Below are 21,261 nucleotides of genomic sequence, written 5' to 3'. Positions count from 1 at the left end.
CCCAGGGTTACCCCAGAGCTCAGCGCAGGGGCTGCGGAAAAGGGAGAGGCTCCCCCACTAGAGGTGGAGGGACACCCTCTGAGCAATGACGCCTCACTACAGGTCCCCGCCCATGCCTCCCTAGTCCAGGGCCGAATATCTTTTCACCCACGTATGAGAGGGGATAACATCGGACAATTGGGTGTTGTCAACGGTGACAGTGGTTTATTGTATAGATTTTCAACGAAGACAGTCAAACCTCCCCCGCGCCAAAAGAAACCATTGCAGGAGGAGCAACTTATCCTGCTAGAAGTGAAAGCTCTACTCCTCAAGGACGCCATCGAGGTTGTGCCGCACAAGGAGGTAAACAAGGGTATTTATTCATCATACTTGTTCCAAAAAAAGATCTGATATGCGCCCGGTACTAGACCTGCGCATTGCAAACAAAGTTGTAAACCACAAAAATGTTGCATGACAACACTACAAGAAGTAATCCCTCTGTTAAAACGGGGAGATTACATGGCAAAATTGGACATGAAAGATGCTTATTTTCATATGTCAAGGTTTCCAGCGCACAGAAGATTCTTGTGGTTCAAAGTAGCAGACCAACACTATCAGTTTAAGGTGCTGCCTTTTGGAATAGCCTCGGCTCCAAGGGTGTTCACCAAAGTACTGGCAGTGGTGGCAGCGCACCTACGCAGGGAGTCAATCTCTGTGTACCCTTACCTGGACGACTGGCTGATCACGGGAGGAAACTACCATCTCTGCAAACTAAACACGCAAAGGACAATAGACCTTCTCTTTCAATTGGGCTTCTCAATAAACGAGAAAAAGTAAAGTCTGATACCAAACGCATCAAAACAGTTCCTAGGAGATGTATTCGATACAAGGACAGGCTTATTCTACCCTTCCATGGAGAGAGTACAAAATATGCTTCGGCAAATACCCCAGTATCAAGCCGGTGTCTGCTAGGTGTGATGGCATTGTGCATTTACCTGGCCCCCCCACACGCACCTGCGACCAATGCAGGAATGGTAGTCGAAACAATGGTCTCAGGCAAGTGGTCAGTGGGACGATCTAGTGGTTGTTTAGCCAACATCGGGTCCAAATGTATGTTAGTGGTCAAGGGAAAATCTACTAAAGGGGAAACCCTTCCATGAACCGGAAGCACAGGCGGTCGTCACGACAGACTTGTCCCCTTCCGGGTGGGGGGCCCACTACCTTCAGCACACTGCCTGTGGTCACAAGTGACTGCACAGAAACCCATAAACGTATTGGAGTTATTGGCAGTCATCAAGGCCCTACAAGCCTTAGAAGAACACCTGACGAACCTATCGGTACAATTCCTAATAGACAGCCCCCTAATAGACAGCCCCACCGCAATGGTCTATGTCAACAAGCAGGGGGGTACACTCCAAATCTGTCCAAGCTGGCACAGACAATATGGAAGTGGGCACTTAGACCAGGCATGTCCCTAGTATCACATGTTCCAGGGGTACTGAACACACTAGCGGACTCTCAGCAGAGTCCCTCTACCAGAAGAGCGCGAGTGGCAACTACATAGACATTGTAGACCACATCTTCTCTCTTTGGGGATACCCCTCTCTTTGTTCGCTACAAAAGAAAACCAGCAATGTCCAGACTTCGCATACAAGTTCCCCCAGCCACATTCCAAGGGGAACGCCCTATGGATGAACTGGTCCGGGATATTTGCTTACTTTTCCCCCTGACTCAATCGCAGCGATAGTGAAGAAAATACACAGGGAACAGATGACACTCCTCCTAATTGCTCCTATGTGGGCGAGACGACTGTGGTGTCCACATCTGCGCAAGCTGATAAGCGATCCCATCAAGCGCCCATACCCGGTCAACCTGTTGACCCAACACTGGGATCAACCTTGCATCCACAACCTCACTCTTTGAACTTGGCAGCATGGCTCCTGAAGTCATAGAGTTCGGACACCTTAATCTTCCACAACGGTGTATGGACATCCTAAAAATAGCACGGAAACCAAACACCAGACACTGCTATTTCCACAAGTGGAAGAGATCCGTCATTTGGTGCGTATCTAAACTGGTCAACCCTATAGAGTGTACTCCATCACACATTCTTACTTACATGCTCCACCTATTGGATTCCGGATTGGTCTTTACCTCTCTTAAAGTCCTCCTAGCAGCTTAATCAGCTTACACCACCTCTCAAAGTAAATTCTCGTGGTGGAAAGTGCCAGTCATTGAAGCTTTCATGGAGAGAGTGAAAAGAATACATCCTCCAGTCTCTAACCCCCTGCCTGGTTGGGATCTAAACATAGTACTAGCAAACCTCATGGGACCCCCTCTTCGAGCCTTTGTAACAGGCTATCCTTAGAGACATTACCTATAAAACTGCTTTCTTAGTGGCCATCACTTCCATAAGAAGAGTCAGCGAGATCCAAGCCTTGTCCGTGCAGGACACCTTCTTTGTCATCCCTAAACACAAATTGGTGTTACGGACTCACCCTAGGTTTTCACCTAAAATTATTTCCAAGTTTCATGTAAATCCGTCTATTGAGCTCCCGGCCTTCTTTCAAAAGCCAACTAGCTCAGCTGAGGTCAAACTCCACACTCATCTGGCTGACTCGCACCCCGACACAACCCTGTCCCTTCCTTTCTCTTCTAGAAAGCATTTAGTCGTTGACATGGGGATATTGGAAGCACTCGCTGCAATTGAGGCAGCTCAAGGTACGCTAAGGAAACATAATATCACCGATCACATTAGGGCAAAAGTTACGCATTTAGAAGTTGTGTTATCAGACCTTAGGCGTATATACTCACCAGAAAACCCTGTTGTCTCTTCTGTTGCTGAATGCACACTTACTGGAGATTCGGACACTGCTATTACGGAAACCAATTCTTGCACTAAAGTCTTACCTAGCACTAACCTCAATCCTTCTCCCACCACCCTCACAGATATAGATACCATCTCTTCTCCTAAGGCAGATATATCCTATGAATTAGACTGAGGCAAATCACCTATCTATCATAATAGTATTAAAACCTTGCTCATTAACACTAGGTCACTGGTTAAACACGCGGTGCAGATTGCTACTTATATTGAGGAGCAAAATATAGATATATGCGCCATCACCGAGACATGGGCACACTCAGCAGCTGGTCCCTCACTCAATTTGGCTATCCCTTCTGGTTATGCCATGGTTAGATGTGAAAAGGATGGTAAGGGTGGGTTGGTTGCGATTATACATAGATTAGACTTTAACATTTGGGAAAGTAGCGAATTCATAATGGATAGGGTAGATTCCCTATGCATCAAAACTACGTTGAATGCAGAAAGTACTCTAAATATCCTCCTATTATATAAACCTCCACACATAACAAACGACTTTGTAAAAAATCTCACATCTTATTTACTTGCCAACATCAAAGCTAACATGAAATATCTGCTTTTGGGTGATTTTAATTTATGGTTTAACCATAAAGATGATAAAATTGCTATGGAAATGCAAAAAGCACTACAGGAACTAGGATTTACACAATGGATTCAAGAGGCTACACACAGTTTAGGCCATACTCTGGACTGGGTTGCGAGCCACGAAACTAATGTTAGCAACATAGTACTCTCACCCTGCCCATGGTCTGATCACTTCTTTGTGTATTTTGAAGTTTTAGTAGACTTTCCTATTAAACGTAAATGCCAAAACCCAATTAAGGTACCGCACCGTAATTTAAAAAACATCAAGGTGAATAAGGTAGAATCCATTCTCAACACTGGAACTGACCCTATATCGGATTCCCCGGAAAATCTAGAAAATAGGATCTCTTCCAACTTGGAAAATGTTGCTCGAATCCTTGCACCTGAAAAGATGAAGATGATTAAAACCGGAATTAAACATAATTTATGGTTTACCCCTGAGCTTCAGTCTCTGAAATCTCTTGCTTCCAAATCATACTATTTGTGGAAGAAGGATAGTACGCCACTACTTCTCAACAAATATAAAGTCAATATTTTAACTTATAAAAAGGCCATTATCAAAGCAAAATCTTGCTTTTTTAATGACCGAATACGCCCAGCATAATACTAAAGAGCTTTTTCGCATCCTGAAAGAACAAGAAAGGACTAACAACATTATCCCAGATAGATCCATCGCCGATGATGCTACTTGGTGCAATGTCATGCAAGAAGCAATGCATAAAAAGCTAGACAACATCAAGGTGAATTTACTTGAGAAAAGTAACAATTTAAAATTTACTATGACTACTCCCTCAGAATGGTCCTTTCAAAGAGCACCAACCATTCCTATTTTTAATCTCACCCCCATAACAGAAAGGGACTTAGAAATTATTATCACTCAACTGAAGCCTACAAGATGTAAAAATGATATGCGCACCACTATGATAATTAAGACCTGTGCCCCTTCTCTTATTACTGCCATATGCCAATTTGTTAACACCTCTATTTCTACTGGCACGGTCCCTCAGGATCTTATGAAATCCTGGGTCATGCTTATTTTGAAGAAACCTGGACTCAGTCGACATGCCAAACAATTACCGCCCTATCACCAACACAGCATTTTTGCTTAAGATTCTGGACCGGGTGGCATACATACAGATCGCTGAGCACCTAAAGTCATATCCCTTCCTTAATGACCATCAGTCAGGTTTCCGAGTTGGATATGGCACAGAAACCGCGCTGCTCGAACTTAAATCCAAATTGATGGCTCGTATGGATAACAAGGAGGCTTCTCTGCTTATGCTGCTAGATCTTTCCGCAGCCTTCGACCTGGTGGACCATGATATCATGGCCACCAGGTTGTCTGAAGTGGCTAATTTCTCCCCACTAGCATGCAAATGGGTTTTGTCATTTCTCAGCAACCGAGTTAGCAGAGTCTTCCAAGGCAACGCTGAATCTGAGCCCATTCTTACTACCTGTGGTGTCCCGCAGGGTGCCTGCACCTCTCCCTGCTTTTACAATATATTTACGGCTCCTCTGTTCGCAATGTTAGACCATGAGAATATTATATTTACCAACTATGCGGATGACACTCAATGAGTCATCCCACTTCTCGGGTCTCAGACTGGATGAAATTGCCATTAATAAAGTCTTTACTATAATTGAAACCTGGATGGTTCATAACAAGCTGGCACTAAACAAATCCAAGACCGAACTATTGGTAGTTGGCTCACTGCATACCATTATTAAACTTGGCTCACAGTACGACAATTTCCTGCTGGGTGATGAATCCATCAAACCTTTGAAAAAAGTAAAAACTCAAGGAGTAACCTTTGATCAACATCTGTCGATGAAACAGCATGTTAGTAGTATTGTTTCTTCCTGTGCATACTACATTAAACTTTTAACACATCTAAGGCCTCTCATTTCTCAGGATAATGCAGAAACTATTGCTCGAGCCTTCTATGGGAATTAACAAATCTGAAAGTAACAGGCTACAAATCTGTCAAAATGGGGCTATTAGAGCCGCTATGAAACTCAAACACAGAGATTGTTACTCTAGCGAGACGTGAGCTGCACTGGTTGCCTGTGGCCGCTAGAGTTCCATTTCATACCCTGACTATTGTCCATAAGTGCAGATCTGGGAAAATGCTGGGCTACTTACAACAACTATTACCCATAAGAATCAACACAAGAGCACTTGGGTCCAATGACTCGTTCCTCTTATCTGAACCTAAGTGCAACACTGTCAGAGCAACCGATTCAGCCTTCTTCTCTGTTGGTCCCAGAGCTTGGAATGCTCTGCCGCTGGAGCCAAGATCGATCGAATCTTTAGAAATCTTTAAAAAAAGACTAAAGACATATCTGTACCATTAAACGACCTTTTTGCCTGTGATATTCTCGCTCGGCCCTGCTTCATGACAGTCTTTTGTTTTTCTGTTTTATGTGTTTTGTAGTGCCCTTAACGCCTTCGGGTTCATGGCCGCGCTATACAAATATATTAAAGTAAAGTATCTCTGATACTCTTGATGCTCTTGCCCCTGTCATGAGGATCCGCTTGAAGTCCAAAGCCAAGTCCAATTCCTATGACTCCGACCTAGCTACACTTAAACGCAATTGTAGGGCGGCTGAGAGGAAATGGAGGTCTTCTTGCTCATCCTCTGACAAACTGGCCTGTCGCCTGCTCCAAAGGCAATACCGACTCTGTCCGCACTAAGAAGAGTGCCCACATTCAAGCCTATGTCTCTGCGGCATCCAACAACTCGGCCAAACTCTTTAAAATATGCAAGGAGCTTGCCAACCCTGCAGCAGTCTCCTCCCCTCCTCTTGCCTCCCAGGCTCTCTGCAAGGCCCTTGCCTCGGACTTTATCTCTAAAACCCAGGACATCCTGTCCACCCTCGCCTCCCCTCCCCCCTCCTATTACCTCTGTCTGTGCTTGCAGATTCTCCCCCCCCGTACCCCACCTTTAACTGCCCCCACCCTCCTTCTCTTCCTTTCCTATTTTCTCCCCTGACAAGGCCGCTAGACAAGTCCGATCTATGAAAGCCTCGTCAAAACAGGTTCATCCCTGTTCCTCCAAAACCATCAAGGACCACATTGACACCCTCGCTCAGGCCCTTTCTGATTTTTGCAACCACTCGTTTGCCTCCGGATCCTTCCCCGCCCCTCTGAAGCACTCTTGTGCATCCTCTTCTCAAGAAACCCATAGCTGATCCTTCCTGTCAGGCTAACTATTTCCCAATTTCCATTACCCCCTTTCTGGGCAAACTCCTGGAAAAGCTGACCATCTCTCAGCTTAACCATCATTCAGATTCTGTTGGTTGTCTCATGACCACCAGTCTGGCTTCAGAGCGGCCAGAAGCACGGAAACTACTCTCCTCAATATCTGTGAAGATCTGCCCTTCAACCTTGATTCTAACATTCCCTCTGTCCTCATCCTTCTTGATCTCTCTTCTGCATTCGACATGGTCAACCACACCATCCTGCTCAACCGTCTCTGTTATAACCTGGGTATCACTGATCAGGCTCTGGCCTGTCTGACGTCTTTCCTCTTTGATCGACCCTCCCAGGTCCAACTGGGGTCTTTCCCATCATCTATCTTCCTCTCCACCGGTGGTGTTCCCCTGGGGTCTAACCTCTCACTCTGGCTTTTCAACCAATACCTGGCAACTCTTGCTCACTGCATTGCCATTTTCTGCTCAAATTTCCAGTGCTATGCTGATGACACTCCTCATTTTCCGGCTGCCCTCGGCCACCTCCTCTCCCTCATCTCGGTCTAATTGCCATTCAAGATTGGTGTGCCGCCAATGATCTTTGGCTGAATGCCAGCAGAACGGACATCCTCCTCCTTGGCACACCATCTCGATTCTGTCCCTCACTCTGGCCCGTCTCCCTTGGCCGCCCTCCTATGCCTACCTGCGAGGCTAAGAACCTTGGGGTCATCTTTGACTCCACACTTCTTCTCGGCCCATATCTCTGAGGTCTCTAACAAGTAAAACTTCCTACTGCACCTCCTCGGAGGTATTCTTCCTTTCCTCTCCTTCCCTCAGAAGTTTACTGTCTCCCAAGCTCTGGTTCTCTCTGTTGGACTATAGTAACAGCCTCTTTCTAAATCTACTTGCCTCTACTCTCCGCCCTCTACAACTTAGCCAGAACAGGACTGCAAGACTTGTCCTTGGCCTGAAGCCCTGGGATCGTATCTCCAGTTCTGAAATCTCTCCATTGGCTCCCAGTGGATGCAAGGTTGAAATTCAAAACCCTCTGCATTGTCCACAATGCTTTCTGGGCCCTGGGTCCAAAATACCTTCAGCTATCCCTCCGCAAATACCTCCCCTCTCGAGCTCTCTGCTCCTCTACCTCCAACTCCTTCCGGGTCAATCGTTTTTCAAAGAAACAAGCTGGGGGTAGATCTCTATCTTCGGCTGGGGTCTCCCTCTGGAACAGCCTCCCTGCCACTCTAAAACTTGAGGCGAACCATCTCTGGTTCCGGAAGCACCTCAAAACCTTCATCTTTGCTTCTGCCTTTGCTCCCCTTCTCCCCTGCTGATCTGCTCTCTTGGCACTGGTCACCTGGCCACCCCCTGTCCCCTGGGCCCAGGTACCTGCTCACCCTGCCACCTTTCTGCACTGCCTCCTGGCCACCCGTTGCATTGGGGACAGTATCTGTATATCCATACAGCCCTCCCACCCCATTTTACTTTTTCTGCACTTATTCAGACTTACCCAGTCTGCTGCCTTAAACACAGCACTTTCCACTTGCTGGCTGCACTACCACAGTTTGCCTCCTTTTTCGATTTATTTTTGTTTATTTTATTTATCTGCGCTCCTTGGCTCCACACTTTCCACTCTCCCCTTTCCATGCACTGTTTTGACACACAATGTATTAACGGATAGATTGGACTTGTCTCAGTTCGTATTATGCTTGTTTTTGTGTTGGTCTTGTTTGTTGGACCAAATGTAGCATTTTATGTGCAAAACCAATAGTTTTTCATTTAAAAAAAGAAACCTTGTTTGTTTTATTTGGATACTTGACACTATGAAAGTCTGTTATAACCCTACAACTCACATTGATCCCTCTTGTGGTAAGCCTGGCTGCTCAGTCACTCTACCAGCTTGCGTAGTACGTGCTTATACCAAAGGTTGGGGTTAACTATTGCCAAGAGGACAAGGCTGGTGGAGTATCCCACAGGGTACTGCATACATTTTTGCCTAACATTGTTTTTCCGCCCCTGTATAGCGGAAGGTACAACTATTAACACAGAACAGTGGCTGAGCACACGATAACCATGCATTAAGTTATTAATTACAAGGTTTCAAAAAGTGTGCAAAATACACTTACAGGAGGTAGACGCCGGCACATCTATTCTGGCGATGACTGGGGAAGACTGGGTTTGTCTCAGATGCGCCAACGCTGGTGTGCTTGTTCACCTGATTTGAGGAGCCTGGGGCTGCTGGGAAATGTAGTTTCCTGGCTAAGTAATTCAAGCTAATTGTGTAAAGCTAAACGTTGCTTTTAAAGTTAGTAGGCTAACCTCACGCGCAGCTGGGCACACAATCTACAGAATGTGATGGAATCTCACCGATTTGGTGAAAGAGCTTCAATTTCAATGTAGGCGCACCAAACACGCATTCAGTATTGGGCGCTTAAGGCCACTAACTTCCGGGCAGACGTGCAGTCCAACCTAGTGGACATGCCTTTTGAATGGAGTGCAAGAAAACCCTGGCCAAGGCTAGAGCTTCCACAACGTTGTCTTGTTTTGACCACAGTGGAAGCGCTTCACGGTGTGGTGCAGGACTCGGAAGATTACACCTTTGCGGATCGCATCTCCGCAACTCCTTCTGTACCTGCTTTTGCTGGCCAATCTAGCTGCCATATCCTTATACAACCAGGCATCCGGAAACCCCTCCCTGTGGTTGTAAAGGCTTGTCAAGAGTTCCTCAAAGGCCTCTTCAGGACTTTTCCTCCAGTGATGGCTCCTGCGCTGGCTTGTGAGCTCAACATGGTTTTGACTGAATTCATGATGCCTCTCATGGAAGTCTGCTTTCCTAGTAGCCATCACCATGGCCAGGTGGGTCTGGGAAATTCATGCCCTCTCCTACAAGCAGCTGTACTTCCATGCTGCTAGGTTGGTGTGGCAGACCCACTCCACCTTTATGCTGAAGGTTCCTTTAGAGTTCCATCTCAACAAACCTTTAGTTCTGCTACTTTTCGTTCTGGATCCTTCTATGCCTGCTGAAAGGGCGTTGCATTTGCTGGATGTTGTGCATGCGTTGGCGTTTTGTGGCATGCACACATTACTTTCGGGAGACATCTCATTTGTTCGTCATTTTTCAGCAAGTGGGTCAAGGGAAGGTCCTGTCTAAGGCCTCTATAATCTAGGTGGCTCTCCGGCTATACCATGGGCTGTCGTCTGGCCAACAAGACATCTTCCAGGCTGGCCGAGAGCCCTTTCCAGCAGACCTATTGCAGCAACGATAGCATTTCTCTAGTGTTCCTCTGCTAGATATCTGCAGGGCTTCTATGTGGAGGTCCACCCACACCTTGACGAGATTCTACTGCGTCGACTGGGATTCCAGGGAGGAGTCCCGGGTCTGCCAAGTGGTGCTACGCAACCTTTTTGAGGCGCGCATGTTCCCGGGATAAGTATATTGCTTCTGTTGAGCCTTGCCACCTCCCATGGTTGTGTTTATGTACTGCTGTGTAAACGTATTCATGAGCATGTGAATTCATGCAAGACCCTATGTTGGAGAAGGGACAAGTTACCTACCTGTAACTCCTGTTCTCCAACATGGGTCTTGCGTGGATTCACATGCTAACCCTCCCTCCCTCCCTCCGTGACTCTTCTTGGTTCATACTGACCCTATATGTGCACTTCCATATCTTAAGATAGCCACCAGGGGAGGAGCTTAGGGGGACGAGTCATTGGTTAGGGGCAGTATAACACAAAGGACAGTGATTGGATAAAGAGGAGACCAGCTGTTTTCAGTCTACGGTGAAACTGCTTTCTTTTTTTATCAAAGCATCCCAGCCTGACAGGGAAAATTCATGAGCATGTGAATCCATGCAAGACCCCTGCTGGAGAACAGGGCTTACAGGTAAGTAACTGGTTCCATATATTCCATGGACCTGAGTTCTAGTATACATATTACTTGAGGGCATAGACTTGGAGCATTGTGACTAGCATGTACAAGTCCTACGTAAATCCTATTACGATCCCTGTTGCTGCAAGTTGGTAATCCACAAAAAATACACAGAAGATTGAATATACATGCCATCTGAGGCTAAAACTGAGACTAGCAAAAAGTTACAGGGAAGTAACATTTGTCAATCAAGTAACATTTGTCAATCCAATGGTTAATATCAATATAGTAACCATCTAATGAAGTAGTCACACATGCTACAAAGGTGTCCTATTCAAATGGGATCGCTGGTTCTCCAAGGGTCTCTGGTCACTTGAAAGGTAGTGGTCATTAAAGAATTCCTCTTTGGTCCCCCTTGAAAGGGTATCTTGCAGCAGTTCATCCTTGAGTGGTTTGTGGTAGTGCTCTCCTGTGAGGTAAGGCTGCAGGTGCCAGGAGCCATTTTATTTCCCATTTTGGTACAGGGTATTAATGGATAACATAACCTTCATAACCTGCATAACCTTTGAACATTAAGGTTAATTTGTTATAATGTTCTCGTATAGATTGAGCATGGAAGGCTTTACAGTCCTGGTGAATGTTGCAGACTACCTTATAATGGGTTTAAGGAAAATTTACTTTTTTCAAGATTTGATACAGGTGGCGGCATACAGATCAACAAAACCACTCTTAAAAGTACTGAATGCCTACTTTATTGAATGATGCAGATAAGTCCAAAATTGAGGATTGTTAGGTAATGTGAATGACGCTTCCAAAAAGTGTGAAGAGATCTGCAGAACAGGTCTAGCTGTGATTGAAAGGCAGACCTTCACTTCCAGTGATGCAGAACTAGAAGTGACCTGCAAACCACATCATTAAGGAGCTGAAAACGTGCTGGTCTAGAGTATAGAGGCATTATCGCATGAGGTAGTCCTTTGCAAGATGCAGATTTTCTTTTTTTGCACATGGAAGGAGACACTACTTGCACATCCTGACAAACTGGCCTGCCGACTGCTCCAAAGGCAATACCGGCTCTGTCCTCACCAGGAAGAGAGCTCCTATCCAAGCCTGCATCTCTGCGGCATTTAACAACTCGGCTGAACTCTTTAAAATCTGCAAGGAACTGGCCAATCCTGCCGCAGTCTCCAACTCTACTGTCCCTTCCCAGGCCCTCTGTCTGGCACTGGCGTCTTACTTCATCTCTAAAACTCAGGACATACTGTCCTCTCCTCCTTTCTGCTCCCTCTCTATACTCCCAGCTCTTCCTCTGGCCCTTTTGCAGCCACCTCTCCTGCTTCCTTCTCTGCCTTTCCCCTGTTCTGCGCAGACGAGGTTTCTAGACAAGTCCGATCTATGAATGTCTCGTCAAAACAGGTTCACCCCTGTTCCTCCAAAACCATCAAGGACCACATTGACACCCTTGCCCCTGCCCTGGCTGACTTCTGCAACCACTCCTTCGCCACTGGAGTCTTCCCATCCCCCCTGAAGCACTCCCTTGTGCACCCTCTTCTTAAACCCTCTGCCAATCCCTCCTGCACGGCTAACTGTCACCTAATCTCCTCACTCCCTTCCTGGGCAAGCTCCTGGAGAAACTGGCCATCTCCCAGCTAAATCTCCACACTGAATCTGTTTGTCTTCATGACCATCAGTCTGGCTTCAGAGCTGCCAGAAGCACGGAAACTGCTCTCCTGGACATCCTTGAAGACCTTCTCTCCGACCTTGACTTGAACACCCCCTGTTTCCTCCTCTTGCTTGATCTCTCTTCTGCTTTTGACACCGTCAACCATGCCATCCTGCTTAATTGTCTCAGTGATAACCTAGGTATTACCGGTCAGGCCCTGGCGTGGCTGACTTCCTTCCTCTCTGACCGACCCTCCCAGGTCCACCTCGGATCCTTCCTCTATCTTTTTCTCTACCTGTGGTGTCCCCCAGGGGTCTAATCTCTCTCCCTGGCTGTTCAACCTATACCTGGCACGCCTTGCCCACCTAATTGCCGCTGTCTGCCCCAACTTTCAGTGTTATGTGGATGACACTCAGCTCATTTTCAGGCTACCTTCGGCCACCTCCTGTCCATCCCTGACTGTCTTCTATCCAGGAGTGGTAGGCCGCCAATGACCTCTGTCTTAATGCCAGTAAGACTGAGATTCTCCTCATCGGCACACCCACTCCCTGCTTTCCTGTAGCTCTCTGGCTGGCCTCTCTCTGCCCTCTTGCTGCTCCCACCTGCAAGTCAAAAAACCTTGGTCATATTCGACTCCACACTCTTTCTCGCCTCACATCTGACGTCTTTAAGAAGTCACACTACCAGCGGCACCTCCTCAGAGGTGTTCTTCCCCCAGAATCTCACTGTCTCTAGAGCTCTGGTTCTCTCTAGGCTGGACTATTGCAATAGCCTTTCTAAATCTGCCTGCTTCTACTCTATGCCCTATCCAGAACAGGACTGCGAGACTTGGCCTCAAGCCCAGGGATCGTATCTCTCCAGGACTGAAATCTCTGCACTGGCTCCCAGTGGCTGCAAGGATTAAGTTCAAAACCCTCTGCATCGTCCACAAGGTCTTCTGTGGTCTGGGGCCTTAATACCTTCCTAGATATCTTCCCTCTTGAGCTCTTCGCTCATCCGCCTCCAACTCCTTCAGGGTCAGTAGCTTCTCTAAGTAAAGAGTTGGTGGTAGATCTCTCTTCGGCTGGGTACTGTAACTTGAGGAGAACCATCTTCGGTTCCGGAAGCACCTGAAAACCCTCCTCTTTGCTTCTGTGTTCTCTCCCCCCTCTCCCCTGCTACAGTCCTGGCTGTTACTGAGACTGTACTGGTTACCTGGCCACCCATCTGATCTCGGGCCCTAGCCCTGCCAGATGCACGACTGCACTGCCTCCCTGGCAACCCCTGCACCTCGGGATTGTTTTCTGTATCCCTACAATCCCCCATCCCCCCTCCCAGCACTTATGTCTGCACTTGCCACCTGCTGGCCATTCTTTTATTTATCTTGTTCTATTATTCCATCCACTGCACCCCCCCTTGCCCCGCACATTTCTTCTTCCCCCTTCCTTTGGACTTGCGCAATCTAAATTACATTTGGCCTTGTAAGATAATTCTTTTTCCTCTGTTCCCTCTCCCTTAGCTCGTCGCGCCTTGAAACACTTGTGTATAGGCGTGTTATAAATGCCACTATCACTTTACAATCTGTAGACTTACTCAAACATGCATAGCTCACATATGTCCCTGAAATTCATGAATTGTGCCTCATCCAGGGGTGAAAATGTCAGATCCAAGTGACTAGCCAACCATAAAGTCACTTGCCACTTCGATTCTACACACAGCACACAATTTCTTACTTTGCAAGAGTCTCACTAGCCAATGTCTAAGAGGAGTGCACATTTTGAACCCTTCCTCAACCCCATTCTATAAAGATTTGTTTCCAACACAGGTGCTACTTTGTTCAGAGCATTGCATGGTCCAACATTGCCATGATGGGGTAGATATCTCCTTTCATCTATCCTGATGTTTCTGGACTCAAAGGAGAACTGCTTTTCCACAACACATGACAATATGAAGTAATTGTGGAAATTAAGGTCTTCCCCAGATGTAGGCTCCTTACCCTCTAGAGCTGGCTAACTTCCGAGCGAGGAGTTGAATGGGGAACATGTTTTGATTCTATTGCCGTACTGCTCTGTGAATAAAGAGCATGTGTGGGCCTGTTATTTAAGCACGAGACAGTCGTATTAGTGATAGACTGGGTACATTATAAGGGTTACCCTGCCATGTTTTTTTCTTCATTTTGGTGAAATGCCTTGTTCTAATATGCACTACACTCTTTCAGATCACTGCAGGCCTTGATCCTGTCGGCAGGATCCAGATGCGGACACGGCGTACTCTGAGAGGACATCTGGCAAAGATCTATGCCATGCACTGGGGCACAGACTCAAGGTAAGTGTGGCCCTATGACACTGGGCAGGCGGTTTATTTACAACTCCTTGCTTTGAACTAAGTACTGCACCCATGGAAATGCAGAATGAGGTGCAAGTTGCGAGAGTGGCTAAGAACTGGTTGAGGAAAATACACCACACTTCTCAAGCTAGCCCTGTACTTAACTAGACCAATTCCTTAAGAGGACAGGTGATCTAGTATTGTGGAGCATGTTAAGATGGATTTCTAGAATCTGGCCTGGAGGACACTTGGGAGTCCACCATAGTTGTAGTGAACGGTATCCCTACAAAATATCCCCACCAAAAATATTGCAGTACATGGGCTGTTTGTCTCGCCATAGGCAATATTTTTTTGGGGGCATATTTTGTGGGAGCGGGTGTCCCCCGCACATTTTAAAATAATGCAGGGGTTTCGGGGGTGTCCCCCGCAGGGTCCATGAGTCAATATTGCAGCAAGAATATGGCAATATCTTTGTATCGCTAAATTTTTACGGGGACATTAACGCATGAAACAGAGTGAACAGGGGAACTCTGAGAAGTTATCCAAAATCCTATCAAGGAAGCAATGTAGAGCAGTCAGATATTCTCAATAGTGTTTGAGTGTGGTCAGGGGTCCACACAGTGAAGTACACAATTCAATTTAGACAAGAATGCACAATAATACCATAGTTATTGTAAGCACTATAAAATTAAACAAGCAGGCGATCTCGCACAACTCAATATAAAAACATGTACAATCACCATAGGTTCTTAAAATGCATTCAAAGACTTCAATCAATAAAGGAAGGGTAAGTAAATGACGCAGTAAGATGGAACCAAGTCACAAGAAATATGCCCTAGCTTCAAAAGTCTAATCCCTATGAAAAATAGTGTATTGTGCCAAAAGTCACAATGCGTCTTCCCGAAATGCATCAAATTCAGGTAAAGTAGTTGTGATGTGGATTGTTCAAGAGAAGAGATGAAAGAAAGTTGTTGGTAAGTTAAAATGCTGTCTCATCTTTCAGACACTGCTCGGGTGTGACAACCAAAAAGCAGTGAAATGGAAGAATACAAAGACTTGTTTGCAATGTTATCCTGTAGAGGACGGGGAGACAAATGCTTTGCGTTTACTTACCCTCTTTACACTATACTTCACTGGCTGGAAGGCGAGTTTAAGCAACAGCCACCGCACACAAACGACGGCAGGTGTCCTTCCAGTAAGTTGAATACCTTCCAGAGCAGGCTCCCTTGAAGCTGGGAGGATGGAATTCGCCAGGAAAGATTTACACCACACGCTGGCGACCACCGAAGTTCCAGCTGCAAATGCAAAAGGCTACAGTTCTAGCAAGGTAGCCCACTGTAGAGCTTTTCAGTCCACCATGGCTCAGGACGACCCAATCCTTTAACACAGACTGTTTGGTTCCACCAGTCCAAGGGTTGAAGCACTGTGCAGGGCCTTTGCAGATTAGGTAGTTCAATAGGGCTTCACTAGGTCAGAGGTAGGAACGGATCATGGGCCTCTTTAGGAGTCATTTTAGGATCTTCAGTCTGCTGTCCTTCTATGAGGGATTCTTGGCTCCAATGCTTATCTGAAGAAATGGCTGCAGCAGTCGTCCTCTTACCAAAAATCTAGTAAACTGGGAGTCGGCTGAATCGATTTCCCTGTAAAAGTGCTTGTGTCCTGACGTGTTAGTCTCTCCAATCTACATCATTCTGTGGGTGGTCCCCTTGTGTTGTGTATAGTGAGCCCAGGAATCGAATGTTGAAAGAGCCCTCTGTTCGGCGTTTGGCGTGCTCCGTCAATGTAGATTGGAGCACTTTCACAGGGAAATCGATTCATCCGACTCCCAGTTTACTAGTTCAGAGCTCTCTACGAGAACAATTACCATAGAGGCGGTTCAAGATGAGAGCAGTCCCCCCGGGGAGGACCTGTCTGACGAAGAATCTTTATAGAATGTCGTTGGGGGTTATTCATTTCACCCTGAAGACGGCTACTATTAACACTTAAGAGTTACATTTTTTCGGTTTGAACTATGTCGTATATCTGCCGCCGGAACGGTCACTGAGCAAGGGGGGAACTCGCAAAATAAAATCTAGGTTGACTAGTTTGGACATTCGAAGACACGGTCAACATTGACTTAACTGGACTTTTCCACTTTCACCCCCCTGCAGCGTCGGCAAAGAGTGTCAGTTGGTGAAAATAACCAGCAGACACCACTGCTTACTACAGAGCATACAACATAGAATATATATGGCAACCATTGGGTAGGAACATTGCTAGTTGAACTACATGGTGGCATAATCCCTACAGGATTTTCTACCTTAAATGAGTAGATGTAAACCTGAATTGCACTCTAGATTCTATGATTTTTTTCCTGTAATTTATGCAACAGTAAAACCCTTTTTTTCTTGGTGAACACCTATGGGCAAAACCTGGGTGACTAGAGATTGTTTGAAAATCCCAATTGTCATGTCTTTACAAACACGTTCAATTAGAGATTGGGCTCTTCATATATGTTGGGTCTTTTTGTTTGGATATTACGTGTACTTGCTCATAGCTGTTCTGTCATTTTGATTTTTCGGTACACAATACTCTTTTTCAGGTAACTTCACATTTTAAGGTGCCTACATACACTTCTTTTTTACTGTGTTTAATGTTATTTGTGAACAAACTAATTACGTGTGGAACCAGTTACACTTTTGAGGGATTAACACATCCCTTCTCAATCATGCATTATTTGTGAAAATCAAACATATGTTTAAATATAACTATTTGAATTCACTACATAGCCCCTTTCTATGTTTCTTTTCGGACAAACTTTCAGGCCTTTTCATTCACTCAATTAGAAATACTGAGGGTCCCGATTTTGGTCTGGATAAAATATGACCATTACGAGGAAGCCCTCCCCCCCCCCCCCCCCGGTTAGCAGTACTATGGTCCTTTTTTTTATTTTTTTGTCCCTATGACCGCCAGAGCCTGCTACCTGTCACTGTGGGCGAACTGGATCCCTTGTGTATGTACATATAAATGTAACCACCAATCCCAAGTGTAAAAGACTCGGATGTAAAAGGTGTGACTTTGATCCATCTCCTTTTATTTTTGCTGCGCTCTTTGCCGAAAATTCTTTGCTAAAAAAAATAATCACAAAATTAGGAGGGGAGAGGGCATATAAGGGGTACTGTGGGCTGGGGTATAGGGAATAAATAATAAAGGAAGGGGAATTTGGGGTGGGGTCCCACCCAATAAAAAGAGAATTTTAGGTTTTTTTCAGCAAAGCAGCGGAAAAAAATGTGGACTAATGAATATAGAACCATTCAAAAGTATCCCCATTGCACTGCATTGTAAGAGGCTGTGTGCAATGTAAAAAGTTACAGAAGTGGAAGTCAAACGATCATAGTTTCCTAGTACTGATGGATTTCCCCATAAAAAGAAGAGCAAAAGGCCAGGGGAGTAAATCTAAAGGCTTCACTTCTCCTGTAAAGAGTCGAAACGGGTTCAAAAACAAAAGCAATAAGTGTGCACGTATTTTCTTTTGTTGATTTACCTTTCTCTTTGACAGTGTTTTTGTGGTCGGTGTGAGTTCTACTGAGAACCCCCTCCCATCTGGCAAAGATCTATGCCATGCACTGGGGCATTTTGTATACACTGTCCTATAGTGGTCCATATGGCTCGAGTACTGGGGATGCTTTTTCAGCACCCTATTGACCCAAAACTAATGTTAAGTAGGCTAGTGACAGCTGTAATTTAATTTCGGCATAGTTTCTTCTTTTTCTTTCTTCCTCCAAGATTGTATGCAGTACCCCATGTGGGACTGCTCCAGCTTTGTCCTCTTGGCAATAGTTGACCCAACCTTTGGTAAAGCGACTGCACAGCCAGGCTTATCTCAAGAGGGGTCAATGTGAGCTGTAGGGTTGGAACACAGATTCACAGTGACAGGTATTCAAATAAACACTTTTCTGATGTTTGTTAATCTGCTTAGAATCACATGCTGGGCATATAGTCTGACATCCATTGGTAACCACAGAGTATTGCATCTTGTGTTTTGAGAATTTAAAGGGGACGTTGACATGGGCGTACCTTTAACACGATCTCTACGTGATGTGTAGTGTACCCAAAAATACCTCGTGCATTGAGGTCCCTCAGATAGTATTTTTCCACCCAGCATACTGGTCGCCTCCTCTAGAGACATTGTTATCCGTCAACTATTGGTTGTAAATTATTAAAGTGATTGAATATTATGCTACTGTCCCTGCCATAGTCTGCTGTTTGCAGATATCCGCCGAAGCCGGTTCCACGGCCTACACAGTAGGGAGAGTGGGGTTGGGGTGGACATTTCCTTTTTTAAGAATGCCTTTCCCTTTCCTCTTTGTTCCCTGGGTCATTTTGTCACTATATATTTCCTCAGCTATGGAGAGGACTCCGTTCAGGTTTTGTCCTTCTTGTAAGGCTAAATTTCCCTGGAAAGATAAATACCATAAGTGTAATCCGTGTTTGCCCCTTAATCACGATGAGGCGGTTTGTGCCGCTTGCAAGCTCCTGCATACGTAGATGCTGAAGGAGCGCCGTGTTGAGCTGTGGGTGGCCTACGGAATTTCACAGGCCGAGTCTAGTTCTCACGCTGCCACAACTGCCGATTGTGACGGGGGGCTGAGTGACGAACAGGCCTCTGATTCAGAGGCGATTAACCTCTTGGTGGAGCATTCTTGCTCTGCGTGGTTTGTCCCCGGACCGCTAGGCAAGACTCTGGTCCTGCTATGGGAATGTTCACCCCAGCAACAAAGATGCGCACGCTTCACACACCAAGAACACAACCCTAGGGAGGTCTTTGACAAAGTCAAAACGGTCCATAGCGCCAACGTGCACAACAGTAATTTCGGCCGTGCCCGTCTATCGTCGGCCCTCCCCAGAACCGCAGGTGCGCCTTGCAACTGGGCCCTCTTAAGTTGAAGGGCGCTGCCCCCAATATTCAGGACTCCATCGAGACACATTGGAAGAAAGCATCCACGGTCCAAGGGCCCGGTTCCGCAGAAAGTAATCGCGCAACTGCAGGCCCGAACGTCACAACTTCCCGACTGAGGTGATTACCGAAAGCATCGCTAGGATTCTTTCACCAGATGTTCGGAAGCAACCGTCCAAGGATTTCAGACCCAAGGACAAAGCCAAGAATTCGTCGAAATCAAGGGTCGGCCGAAGGATTCATCGGAACCCACAGAGAGGCCCAAGGACAAACAGGACACGCATCAACCATCGGTGCACTGGAAGGATTTCTTCGACGTTAAAGGAGAAAGCTCGATGTTTGGCAACAGAAGAACCATTACAGGAACCCTTTCCATCCCTGGGCCCCTATGGTTCATCCATTTGGACCAGGGAGAAATTTGAGGGATGGATGGAGAGGCTAGAGAGATTTGTAGAACTCTCTGAGAAATCCATGCCCAAAAGAATTAGAGAGGAGAACCCCTCCCGCCCTCCCGTGGCTAAGCGTCAGTCTTTGGCATTTCTCAAGAGGAGGAAGAGTAGTATTTCTGATGCTTCTGCTTACAATCGCATGCTGTGCATATGGTCCGTCATCCAGTGGTAACTGCAGAGTATTGCATCTTGTCTTTTGGGGACCGAAGGAGGACGTCGGCATAGGCTAGTGGTAACACTATCCCTATCGTGACGTGTAGACGCCGCTGAAATGACCGAATCCGGGGTAGGTTGCCCTCTAAGGCACAAGGGGGGCAGCGTCGGGGACCCGGTACTACTTCTCGTACCGGTCCCTCTTCACAGGAGCCATGGCAGGGTTCTTGAGGAGGGCGAGCCCCTCATCCCAGATGTCATCAAGAAGCGGTACGGCGAGGACCGTCTTCCTTTTAGCCTTGCGCCGTTGGTAAAGGAACCCTTCCTTCTTTTCTTCGGGGCAGAGCTGGAAGAGCTCGGATGCCCTGGAAATCATAGCATGGAAGGATCCAATCTTGTCGGGCGAGGACGCCCGGGCAGGGGGTGACGGGGGACACGTCCCGTCGTCGCCTCCGTCGTCATCCGTACCCGTCGTAGTCTTGTCCATGCCTGTATCATCCCCGTGGGTAGTGGACCGGGGGGAAGGCAGAGAAGGCGGCAGAGGAGGCCTAGGATGCGTCGTCCTCCTCTTAAGTGGTGGGCTCTCTGAAGGTCCGGGCTCCGGTTCCCCCGTCGGGTCTGGCTCAGGTACCTCTGTTGGGGGAAGGGGCAACCTAGTCCTTATCTCCGAGCATAAGGACTGGATGGCTGACAAAATGGCCACCGAGGTGTCCTGCGGCGCCGGAAACGACGGGAGCGAGGGCTCTTGAGGAGCCTCGTCTGCGACACCATCGCCCTCGTCAGGATCCCTCCCGATGGGCTGGGCCTCCTCTACGACTTGGATGAGCTCCTCTTCAGAGGTCGTGTCGTATCCACGAGGGCCACCAGCCCCTCCCCCATCCTTTCCAACGAGGACTTCGTGGGGGTCTTCTCGATGGGCCTGAAAGACTACTCCCCCCGCGGTGGCAGGGAGACTCTGGTACCTGAGGGCGCCTCCACTGGTGTAGCCTCCACAGGCTGAGCCAGGGCCGTGGCAACATCCTCAATCGAGGTCTTAGCAGGGTGAATTAAGGCCAAAGTCACCTTCTGTACGCCTGGGGCCTTCACCTTGGGAGGAGGGTCCGAGCCTCGCTCCCCCTCTGCTGGAATCTTCGAGATCGGCCGGGGCCTCTCCAGAAGCTTCGCCGGGTTCTCGGACTTCCTCTTACCCGAGCCAGAGCGTTGGCTCGTGGTTTATGGCGCGTGGGAGGATGCGCCCTGCCTGGCAGACAA

The 21,261-nt window shown here is 47.0% G+C and overlaps 1 protein-coding gene across 4 annotated transcripts in view; it reads left to right on the top strand.

Moving 5' to 3' along the window:
- The window catches only part of GNB2 (G protein subunit beta 2), a 447,265-nt gene that overhangs the window by 263,174 nt on the left and 162,830 nt on the right, over window positions 1–21,261 (top strand). For all 4 annotated transcript variants that reach the window (XM_069644804.1, XM_069644810.1, XM_069644815.1 and 1 more), the window contains exon 4: window positions 14,366–14,472. In XM_069644804.1, the coding sequence (XP_069500905.1) occupies window positions 14,366–14,472 (107 nt within the window). The remainder of the gene's footprint in view (window positions 1–14,365; window positions 14,473–21,261) is intronic.

Source organism: Ambystoma mexicanum, chromosome 1p (assembly GCF_040938575.1).
Source record: "Ambystoma mexicanum isolate Mex_15411 chromosome 1p, UKY_AmexF1_1, whole genome shotgun sequence".
In the NCBI taxonomy this organism is placed as follows: Eukaryota; Metazoa; Chordata; class Amphibia; order Caudata; family Ambystomatidae; genus Ambystoma; species Ambystoma mexicanum.
This window is presented reverse-complemented; position numbering and strand designations above follow the sequence as displayed.